General features: G+C 32.6%; 1 protein-coding gene across 15 annotated transcripts in view; it reads left to right on the top strand.

Moving 5' to 3' along the window:
* The window catches only part of SEC31A (SEC31 homolog A, COPII coat complex component), a 60,441-nt gene that overhangs the window by 18,152 nt on the left and 30,194 nt on the right, over window positions 1-12,095 (top strand). For 9 of the 15 annotated variants that reach the window (XM_045513107.2, XM_010950306.3, XM_045513098.2 and 6 more), the window contains exons 8-15: window positions 1,867-1,966; window positions 3,856-4,017; window positions 4,216-4,368; window positions 6,307-6,543; window positions 7,439-7,513; window positions 8,918-8,956; window positions 9,419-9,496; window positions 11,790-11,865. In XM_045513107.2, the coding sequence (XP_045369063.1) occupies window positions 1,867-1,966; window positions 3,856-4,017; window positions 4,216-4,368; window positions 6,307-6,543; window positions 7,439-7,513; window positions 8,918-8,956; window positions 9,419-9,496; window positions 11,790-11,865 (920 nt within the window). The remainder of the gene's footprint in view (window positions 1-1,866; window positions 1,967-3,855; window positions 4,018-4,215; window positions 4,369-6,306; window positions 6,544-7,438; window positions 7,514-8,917; window positions 8,957-9,418; window positions 9,497-11,789; window positions 11,866-12,095) is intronic. The other 6 variants (XM_045513114.2, XM_074346278.1, XM_074346270.1 and 3 more) reach the window with 1 other exon arrangement.

Here is a 12,095-nt window from a genome sequence, read left to right as displayed (position 1 = left end):
TTTTAAAATCCCTTTCAGTTCTACAGTTCAGCAATTTTTTTTAATACTTAGTAAGAACTTAAGTGTTCCTTAAAATGCAGTATTAAATATGACATTGATTTCTTTAAAAAGGCATTCTTGACATACCTTGAAATTTTTGACATGCATGATTGGATTCTAAAGGGAGGAGACAATACACCTTCATTATTGTTAACAACTGGGGAAAGTTGAATATGGACTCTAAAGTATTGCATATAAATAATAAATATTTTCAATATGTAATTATATTGTGGTTATATAGGAGAATGTTCTTATCTCCAGAGATAAGTGTAGGGGTGACATATCATAATATTTGCATTTAATTCTCAAATGGTCAAAATACACATGTAGAGAAAGAGAAAGAGAAAGACAGTAGGTGCAGCCAAATCAGTGAATCTAGATGACGAGTGTAAGGGTGTACATCACACCATTCCTTAAAGTTTTTACAAAGACTTTAATGTTTTAAAAATAAAATGGGAGAGAAAAGGCATTCTTAAACTATTTGGGTTCTTTTCCTATACTATATTTTCCTGATTCTGAGACAACTGAGATTAAAAGAAATACCATCAAATTAAAAACAGCTTTTAAGGAGGAAGATGTAGTTCAAGTGGTAGAGCACATGCTTAGCATGCACAGGGTCCTGGGTTCAATCCCCAGTTCCACCTCTAAAAGTAAGTAAGCAAATAAATAAGTAACCCTAATTACTCCACCAAAAAAAACTTGAAAGAAAAAAACAACCAACTTTCAGGGGAAAGAAAAACAATGCTAAATATATACATTGACAGTGAGATTTATCTTTATTTTGGAAATTGGAAAAAAAACTATGCATCTTAGGACTACTGTAATGTTTTCAGGAGAATTGAGGAATATTGATTTGTATGTTTTTGTTTGAAGAAATACACAAACATAGTTCTAGTTTCTGGTATTTTTCTAGAATCTAGTATTTACTAGTAGTATTTCTACTATTTTCAAGTTTCTGGGATTTAAATTGTAGTTTCTAGTATTTTTCTTCATAGTGTGATAGCTTAACTTTCCTTCTTTCATCTCTTAAACAGCAGAGACATGAATGTAGAAAACGCAAACTATTATCTAGTGCATTTTTCTGGATAATGGGATACAAGTTTTTTTATTTTTATAGGGATGCTAATCTGATTTTTCAGAACATCCACCAAAAATATTACTTTCTTATATTTAAGATAAAAAAATCCAAAAGCTATTAAAACACAAAAAATTGTAAAATCAGATCTTTAGTATTTAGATCTAGTATTTCTCTGTGATGAATTTAAAATATTTTCTTTTAATTAAAAAAACTTATATGCTAGATCTCCCCTGATAACAAAAGCTAGAAATATAAACAAAAAGTAGAAAATGTAAAATAATTAGATTTCCAACCCATCCATAGGTAAAATTTTTATTGTGCATATTTTTATTTATATACACATAACCCTACTTATGCAAATATTTAATATAATTGTATTTTTATACAAATTTATGTACATAGTTAACCTTTTTTCATTGATTGGTGAAGACTGTCTAACAATAAGAAATCAATTTTTACAACATAATTTTTAACTACAGATTTTCTCATCAAAAGATGATCTGTAATTTATTATTATGTAGTCACTGTTGTTGGGCATTTGTTTTAAATTTTTGCTGTTGCCGCACACTACATTGAATATCTTTGTAAAGATCAAAGAGCATACACATTGCTAAACAGCTTTCTAGCAAAATTATATATGAAATTATACTTCTGTTAGCAGTGTGTGTCTCCAAACCCCTGACAGAAATAATTTGGCGGTTTGATTTTCTCAAGATTAAAAATTACTTATCTCTTTGGGTTTTTTATAGGGGGATTTTGGCAATTGCTTGGAGCATGGCAGATCCTGAATTGTTGCTGAGCTGTGGGAAAGATGCTAAGATTCTCTGCTCCAACCCAAACACAGGAGAGGTATGGGGAGGAAATGTTTCTCAGACTTACAGCTCTCGTAGTATTTTATCTCTAGCTGAGTAAGAAAATTTCCGTATGGATTCTTTACTGCATGTTTACAATTAAGGACATGTGAGAGTAGATGGACATGTGTGTAAAATGTTAATCTAACAGAGATTTTGTCATGAACATTGTCTAAACTCAGCTGTTTCATCTGGGAATATCAGTCATTGAAAATAGTGTATTTGAACCTAGTAATCACTCCCCAATAAAAGGTGTTAACCTAAACTTGGAAATGATTCATTTAATGTGATTTCTGGAAACCAGTGTCTTCAGAGTAGAAGTGTTCAAGGTTTGGGTCTTTTTCTGGCTTTGCCTTTTTAGGTCCTCTTTGATTTTTGGAAATCAATGGATGCAGGTTTTTACTCTCTCTTCTGAACTGTACAGCAAGAATACTTTATAATAAAATATTTGTCATATGTTCTACCCATGGAAATTTAGATGAGGGAATTTTACTTTATTAAATATAAATGTTATATAAATATAATTTTATTTGCTTTGGGTTGTGGGCTAAAAATCTCTTGTAACTATTATTTTTATTCTTAATAATTTCCATCTTTTTCACTATTGGGCAAGAGAACATACATTTTAATTACAGCTTTTAAACTTTTATTGCAGATGCTTTTCTAGTTACCCTGATGGTATGCTGGTAAAAATAAGAGTATCTTCAATCACTTTTAATCTATAATATTAAAATTAAAACAAGCACTTTTGTTATTTGATGTGTGGTTTTAAAGTTTTCAGGTGCAATGATGTCTGTAAGAATATAGAAAAATTAATGTTAGGGTAGATGAGAAAAAGACAATAAGTTTTGCCTCATTTGATTTGTAGGCCAAATAATAAAAATCTTGCATTTTACACTGTGCCTTCTCAAGTGAATTCAAAATTCGTGGAAATTAGGGTTCTAATTTTTTTAGTTATGTAATTTGATAAAATGATTTTTTGCGTATGCTTAGTTGTGTTTGCTTGGACTTTGAAGGAATAAACTTTTAGTGCATGCTGCAACTAAGAAAATGTAATAGATTTTTTATTTAAATGCAAATTAGAAATAGACAACTAATTCAAATATCAAGAATCTAATAGTCTTACCAATCAACTTAAGTGTTAAAGACTAGCAGGATAAATGCCTTTTCACTTAATTTTATTTTCTTATAAAAGAAAAAAATTATTTTAAATGTCACATGAAGCCAAAGTTAAGCTAATTTGACTTATTTCTTAAAGCTATAAAACCTGTAACCCTATGGGCATCAGTTACCATCACACTAACTTTGAGTTAGCAACAGTTATTACATTGTAAGGGTTTTATTTATATCAGCCATTTTTAATACTTTTTCCATATTCTTCTTCTAAGGAAAAGTTACACAGTAATAAGAATGATGTAAACATGTTTTCTTACTTAACTGGAAGCCAAATTTCTCAGTGAATTCTTGCTTCTCAAAGTTTTTTATCTTGGTTTTTTGAGTGTTTTTTTTTTTAATTTGATCTTCAAATAAGCTAAATGTGGTTCTTTGAATCTTGGCAGGCAGAATCAGTTAGATGAGACCCTATTGGTCTTTGACTTAACAAGTTGACCCTAAGAGATTATTCTAGTCTTTCAGTTGCCACCTCTACTACCATTTCAATAAAAACAAAAAAACTGCAGTTTTAAAGATGTGCTTATTCCAAATGTGGTCAAAATTTTGAGCAGCATTCCTCTTTATCATGATGGCGTTCTCTTGTACTTCAAAGAAATTTTTATAGTTGTTTCTCCTGGCTAGATACTTTCTAAAAGTACATGTTTAATTAAGTTGTACTTGTTGATCAAACTAATTAAAGTGAGTATACTTTTTTCTGCCTTTTTTTTGGGACAGGTGTTATATGAACTTCCCACCAACACACAGTGGTGCTTTGATATCCAGTGGTGTCCCAGAAATCCTGCTGTCTTATCGGCTGCTTCCTTTGACGGCCGTATCAGCGTTTATTCTATCATGGGAGGGAGCACAGATGGTTTAAGGCAGAAACAAGTTGACAAGGTAATAGGAAGTGTTAAAGTTTTTTATTATAATGCTTGAAAAAAATCATCTTAACTGTAATTATTTTGAAAGTGACTTTCCTGATCAACAATACCGATTAATTGGATAATTATAACAAAAAATTTCTTGGCAATCACTTGAAAACATGTAATATAGTCTTGTATAATTTACAAAATCTCTCTCTTTTTTTTTTTTTAGCTTTCATCATCTTTTGGGAATCTTGATCCCTTTGGCACAGGACAGCCCCTTCCCCCGCTACAAATTCCTCAGCAGACTGCTCAGCATAGTATAGTATTGCCTCTGAAGAAGCCACCCAAGTGGATCCGAAGGCCTGTTGGTGCTTCCTTTTCAGTAGGTGGATTTGTTTTTACGGCCCATAAACACAAAGGTCTTATAATAAAGTGTTATTATAGGATCCCTCAGATAGAAGACTGAGTTTGAGATGTGTTTGTGGGTTTTCATCATTCAGTAGGGTTTCTGAGGAAAAATGGAAACTACTCCCTTTTTTCCTTTTTTAAAAAAATTTTGGTAAAATATACATAACACAAAATTTACCATTTTAACCATTTTGAAATATACAATTCAGTGGTATTGGGTACATTCACTTTGTTGTGCTACCTTTGCACCATTCCCCCCTCTACCTTATTAGGTTTGTCTTCCTTCTCTCTGTCTCCTTCTTTGATTCCTTCATTTTTTTCTAGAGGGGCCTACATTCTAGTTTGTTAGAAGGTCCACTGTGGTTGCACATCTGAACTAGAGCCTCCAGTCTAGCAGCACTTATGACAGCACTAAAACTTGATATTTTGATGCTGCATCTCTTGTACTTGGTTCCAAACTTATAAGAGGGAGAAAGGAATGTTATTTATTGTCTTTATAATACTTTAGTGCTGGCCAGTGGACATGCACTTTTCATTCCAAAGATATATAGTGAACATCTTCTGTTTGTCAAGTGCCATTCTAGGCCCAGAAAACATACCTGTGAACTAGATAGTCTGTGTCCTCAAGTAGCTTATATTAGGGGGCAGGTTTTTCTGTATGGTTTGATTTTCTTTTAAACCTTGTACATACATAATTTTATAATAATAAATGTTTTAATTGCTTAGGGAAGGAAAGAACTAACTAGATGGATGGTTAGGATTCAGTAAGTTAAGTGGGAAGTCACAAACAAAAGCAAAGATTCAAAGGCAGGAGAGCAGATAGTAGAGAAGATCAGACAAGAGGAATGAGAGATTAATTAAATCCAAAGGACGGATTTACAAGTGACATAATCAAAGGTCTGTTATCTGGGAAGATTAATCTGTAGCATATTGTAAGGATTGGAGGAGAAAAGATGAACAATAGGCCTGCAATCATACAGCAGTTCAGTGTGAAAAGAAGAGTTCGGCAGAGTAATGGCACTGTAAAAGGAAGAAATAAATCCAGGGAATTTAAGAAAAGATCAGTACCTAGACCTGAGGAATGAATACTAGAGGCCAGAGGCAGAGTTCTGAGCCTGCTTAATAGGAGGAGAGCAAACCTCCTATTTGGGAGCCCTGTAGAGAAATGAAGCTCCAAACCAGTGGCAAGACCTGAGTGCTTATATACTAGTTTGAACAAAGAATGGCAGTTGTGGAAAAGTAACTAAAATATGTAGGGAGACTGGAGAGAAATAATTTTTATTTAACAAGGTTTGTTTGTACAGATTTTTCCTGGTCTGCACTCCCATCTCTGGTGAAAAAAATGTTTCTTTCCTCCCAGTGGAGGGAGAGCAGCTCTCATAGGGGAGTTTCATCTCCTTTCAGAAAGAGGTCAGATGTCTTTCTTGCTCCTACTGTCTTTTGGTATTCTTTAGCTCAAAATAATTCTTATGACAAATGGCATATTTTGGAGTGGCATATTCTACTACCTTTTAAAACTTAGAGCCTAGACTAGAAGGTGAGGCAAATACGTATAGCTAGTAGTTGAATCAAAAGAGTTACCTGTGTATGTAGTATATACCGAGGGCATTCCGGATAGCACAGGTGACATTTGCCCGGGCCTTGAAGAGAAGTTGTGTTGCGTATGTGGAAGTTAGTAACAACAAATAGGTGAGAAACTGGGGCCACAGTAACTAGGACATTTTATGTAGAAGGTGGGTGGTGTGAAGAGGAATAATTGATAGCTGGGGTCACACTGGAGTACGGGAGGGCGTATCAGCGAATTGCATCGTGTTTAGGCCACAGTACTTTCCTTTCGCGGGTTTGCAGTAAGCATGTTTTGGGGCTGCATCCTCGTGGTTTGAGCTGATGTAGTTTATTTGTTCTGTTCTAGTTCGGAGGCAAACTGGTTACTTTTGCAAATGTCAGACCACAGCCTCAGCAGGGGGTCGAGCCGCAGGCGCTGCAGAACCACGTGTTCATTAGTCAGGTGGTGACTGAGAAGGAATTCCTCCGCCGCTCCGACCAGCTCCAGCAGGTCGTGCAGTCGCAAGGATTCGTCAGTTACTGTCAGAAAAAGATCGATGCTTCTCAGACTGAGTTTGAAAAAAACGTGTGGTCCTTTTTGAAGGTAAAGTCGGTATTAAACCATTTTATTTCATTATCTGCACATTCAGCTACTCCCATCATACTCTAAATCTGTCTTCCTGTCAAAGAAACAGTGGGAAGCATGGGATTTCCGGGATCTCATGATGGAATTAAAGAAACCTTATGAAGAGCACATGAGCTAACACTTTATGTCAAGAGTTCTTCTTAGCTTTGAAAAGCCTAATATGAAAAACTTTTTTAAAAAGCAAAAAATGGTATAATAAATGTTTTAAAGTGAGAGAGACATAACATTCAGCAGACCTATTTTAAAATTAGAACATAGAGCTTAGTATAATGAATACAATAGAGTATGTAATTTTTGAAGTAGATCTGGTTAGGGAAAATGGTAAAAGAGGGAAAATGTGTAGGGGTGAGAGGTTGTAGGCATTTCTCATCCTTTTTACTGAGTTGCATTTATGACAGAATAACAAATAGAATTTTCTGTTTGGTCATTTTACTTCCCCTAGAATGTCTGTTTCTCAATTCTGAATTTTCCAAAAAGTAAATACAGTAAGGTTAAATTTATTTTTATATTTGGTGAGTAAGTATTAGTTTTAAAAAAGAGTTTTAAGACATTGAATGTTTCACATAATGTGAGTTTTGCATTCATATAACCTTTGGACATGACTTTGTTTTTACAAAAATTAGTTTAAAAGTAAGCTTTAGTCAGCCGGGAATATTAGTTACTAGTACACTTACTATTTAAAAAAAAAAACTTCTTAAAAAAATACTATTCTTTGGTTCTCTTACAGTGAACCTTCTAGTTGATATAGTAGACTTTAGATATTTTAACCATTCTACTTGGAATTTGAGCAGTTAATTAAAAATTAGGCCTTTAAATGCAGGTCTTTGTTTCAAGAATATGTCTTTTTTAAAAGGTAAACTTTGAAGATGATTCTCGTGGAAAATACCTTGAACTTCTAGGATACAGAAAAGAAGACCTAGGAAAAAAGGTAAACTTTGGGGAAAGTTTAAAGGCTGTCCTTACACGGGTGAAATATTTATGTAGCATAGGTTTTTTGTTTTTTTTTTTAAGTTCTCACAAATTATTTCAAATCATTCAATAAACATTTAATAAGAGTTTGTGCTTGGTAGCCAAAGTTTTGGATCCATGTTGTTAAACATGAAACTCCTCATTACACCTGGATTTAGGAGCTGCCAGAACCACCTTTAATTCAAACTTGTTTTAAAGAGCTGTATTAGGGAGTATTGGGCCTTGAAAGAAGAGAGGCTGTGAACCTGAAACACTGTGGAAATAACACTTAGATTTTTAAGAGGATGTATAACCAATGGCCCTGGAAGAAAGAGAGAGGGAAACTGTTCGTGATCACCTTGCATTCACTACAGTTTAAGTGATGAAAAATAAGGTACTATTTCAAGCTCTCACAATTTACCACCCTAGCTGTTTATGCCTTCAGCTGGTAATTCCCAAACTGTGTATTGAATTGATCCAGCTCATTAGTAACTGATAAATATTTTGGAACAAGGGTAATTTATTGTACTGAACCTGAACAAACAAAAAGCTCAAGTGATTTTCTTAGCATTTTAACTTAAAAAAAAAAAGATCCCTGTTTAAAAACAGGAGGTCGTATTCCAGTTTTACAGTTTTCTTCTCAAAGAGGGATTTAATAATTATTCCACATGGTTGACATGAACAGCAGTAAAAACACTCTGACTATGGAAACCTTGAAGGAAGTATTTTAGATTCTGAGCATAACCTGTATTAGCCCTTTGTCATTGTTTAGAAATGACTAGAGTTTTCTACAGTTGTAGGCTTATCATGTATATGGAATAGTACTGAGCACGGTGAAGATTAGTGCTCCTTTGATGTCAGACAGACCTGGGGTCACATCACAGCCCCCACTGCTTACTGGCTACGTATCTTTGCTCACTCTTTTAGATTTTTTTATATTTAACTTTATTATTAGTCTAAACTTCTTGATGCTATAACCTTTTTTTGGTTTGCAAAAGATTAGTATGAAACTTTACATATCCGATAGCAAAAAATGAGAAAATACAATTTGTCAAAATACTTCTAATAGCAGTTCTTTCCATAGTGAGTCCCTGAAGAAATATTTTTAAAAGTTATAGTTATCTTACTTGAAACAAAGTAGAAGAAGATATGCTTGTTTTGAGGTTAGTTTGGCAGTAGATGACATGTGAGCAGTAGAACTCCACATGATTGAAACTAGGACTATTGAGAATCTGTACAAATTTTCTTCTTTTCTTAAACATTCAATCCCTGATCTGAACTTCTTTGGATTTTTGCCAATGAGAATGGAGTAAGAGGTGAACGATTGCTATATGGCTTGAAATAGAATTCCATTTAGTAGGTGAATTGGGTTTTTTTATTTCAGATTGCTTTGGCCTTGAACAAAGTGGATGGACCTGATGTGGTAAGAGAAACCCTTTACAAATAACTACCTTCTGAAATTTTGATTTAGGTCATAAGGAAATGTAATTTAAGAAATTTATTTTATTGCTTTACAGTTAGAAAAAATACTGACTATAGGAATTTTAATACAAGAATAATTCTTATTTTAAAATAGTGTAAGTTTTACCTGGTAGATTATTATTTTCTCTTGACATTATTTGAATTTTGCAAAAGAGTTAAAATGAAATCAATGACTGCTCAGATACTTCAGGTTAAAATCTTGGTTGCTCAGGGATATTTGGTAGGAAAGAAAGGATAGGTCTTAACAGTAATTACTCTCTGCTTTTGCTCTAATGGTGTTTCTCAAATAAATTAGTTGCTTCTTATGAATGTTGTTGGTTGGGTCTTTTGTCTTCTTTGTTCACTAATAACCTTTTAATGCAACTTTCTTCAACTCCTCCTGTAATTGTTTTGTGTACCAAAGGCTCTTAAAGACTCTGACCAAGTAGCACAGAGTGATGGGGAGGAGAGCCCTGCTGCTGAAGAGCAGCTGTTGGGAGAGGTATTTATTTTTTTCATTTTCAATTACATTGGGGAAATATATGATATTTGTTTATCTCACATTGAAATAATGGAAAATTTTCTTGACTACTTGTTCCAAAATAAAGCTGGAGTTTACTTTCTTAGAGATTCTTAGGGTAGGAGTCCATTTACTAGCTTGATGGAGGTATCATCTCTAAAATTTTTAGTTCTCTGACCTAGCTTCTGAATTATGTGGTTTAAAATTAATAGTTGATGTGAGATTGACTTAACTTGGTCACATTGCCTTCTATGTAAAGTTAGTATTTTTTCTTGGCACGTTAATATTTAGGGCTCACTAGCAGTGGCATAGGCTTCTGAATTAATTTTGAACTTTTGAGTTTAAGTAAAGAATGTTTCACTAAATAAACGGATTATTATGATTTACTATTAATGTGTCCTGAGTTCTATCGACAATTTTTATAACTAGTTAAAAAAGAGTCCTTGAACACAGAGTTGTGTCATTCTTTTTTTCCTTTGAATTTTCTGAGTTTTTTTTTTAAACACTAGTAATTCTATAATTTACTTTTCTTGCTTTCTAAATTATATTTCGTCTTGGAAAATTAATCAACAAGTACTTATTTCTCATCTCATATTTGATTTTTTCATTTTTCTTTGTGATTTGGGGTTATCCTGACTATGTAAAGTTTCTTACGGTCTTTTACCAAGTTATAAAAATAATTAATCACTAAATTTAGACTACTACAAGATTATTATTAAAAACATTTTCCTTAGAAGTAGATCTCACATTTTATTTAGCCTGAGAATAAAGGAGATGGGTAAAGTCTTACTAAAAATTTGAACTAATTTTGGGAATACCTAGACAGAATTATAAGGAAATGTACTTTTATTTATATACAACTGGATTAACTATTGTCCAGTAGAGGGCCATTTGGAAATACACTCATGAATTAAATATATAGGTAAATATGTATTTAACAGAACAGCAGTTACTGATATATGCTTTCAGAATATTTGAAAAAATATTGTTTAAGGTCATGATATCTTCCCCTTTATCTTGATAATGCTATTTGTTATAAAATAAAACATAGTAGCTTACACATTGAAGATACCCAACACATAATAAATTGTGTATTTTTGACTTTATGTATGTTTCAGAAGTCCATACATAAAGGTTTATTAGTAGTTTTTAGAAAGCAAATTTTAACAATCATTAAAAGAAGGAAAAGGGTTTTTTGGTAAGTTTGTTAGGGAATATAATCAGATCAGTATCTGATTTTATTACCTAATGTGAATAACTTAAGTTTAAAAAAATTTTTATTACAGTTCTCGATTCTAAAATGCTTCATTGGGGAAAGAATTAACGCTATAGTTATTCTCTTATAATGGTCAATACTGGCTAATTAAACATTATTAACAGATGATCCTGTGTTGTGCTTTACACTAAAATTACCCAATTCAAAAATGCTCCTGGCTTTGGATACTAAGTGCTAACTTTCAGATGTGTAGGTAACACAAGCACAGAAGATAGGTATTTTATCTCATGTAAAACTTTTTTTTTTAATTTCTCTATAATCTCGTATATATTTTATTTTTCATCTTCTGTAGAATTTTTATGCATAGAACAGAAAGCATTTAAAGTATTTGCCAGCAGTATGTCTCCATTATATTTCTTTTCTTCTAAAGAAAAAAAATATTTATTTTTACTCAGTCTTACAAGTAGTCTCAGAAAGTTATAGCAGAACTGTGTATATTCTTACCAGACCAACCTGCTGTTCTAGACATGACTATTTTAAGAGAACACAAAATCTATAATTTAATGAGTATATTTATAAATAATCTGTTTATATTTCATTTATGTAAGGATGCATGTGATTTTTTGTTTATGACTGAGTCAATTAAAACAAAAAAGTTCTATTATAACTATACTTATTAGACAAATTTTTAGATCTATAGAAGTGAGGTTTTAAAATCTAAATATGGTGTCATTAAAAACATATTTTGTATGTTTCAAGGCTACTCTTAGTTGAAGTATCTACGAAAACAAAGATTCCTCAGCCTCAATAACTTCTGAGCTACCAGTAATGGACATGTACACTTAAGTTTATTTCTGATGACTTTTATTTATGATTATATAGTGAGAGTTAATACTTAGGGAAATTATGGATCTTAGTGTAAACTTGAATCTGAGAACTTTTCTGAAATAACTTGCCATGTCATCTAGTCAGTAGGTGAATAATCATACATAAATTTTGTTTTGCTGGTAAATTATTCCAGTTTCATTCCAGCTAAATTGCTGCCCTTTCCATCTTTAGCGCACTGAAGAGGAAAAGCAAGAATCTGAATTTCTACCATCAGCTGGAGGAACATTTAACATCTCCATCAGTGGGGGTATCTGTCGGTTTCGATTTCTAATTTTTTTAACCATCTGAAAGCAAGTAGTCCCTAAGCTTAAGTTAGAAACATTTTGTTACAGATGGTAGATTATTGAAAAGAACTCAGTTACCATTTAGCATATGTAATCAGTACCTTAAAAATGATAGTATGATCTAACCCTGTGTGATAGAAACTGTATAATGATCTTTATTACTACAGTTTAAACACTCTGGAAAATACATTAC

This window comes from Camelus bactrianus, chromosome 2 (assembly GCF_048773025.1).
Source record: "Camelus bactrianus isolate YW-2024 breed Bactrian camel chromosome 2, ASM4877302v1, whole genome shotgun sequence".
Lineage (NCBI taxonomy): Eukaryota > Metazoa > Chordata > Mammalia > Artiodactyla > Camelidae > Camelus > Camelus bactrianus.
Note: the sequence above shows the minus strand (reverse complement) of the source record. Positions and strands in the feature narration are given on the sequence as shown.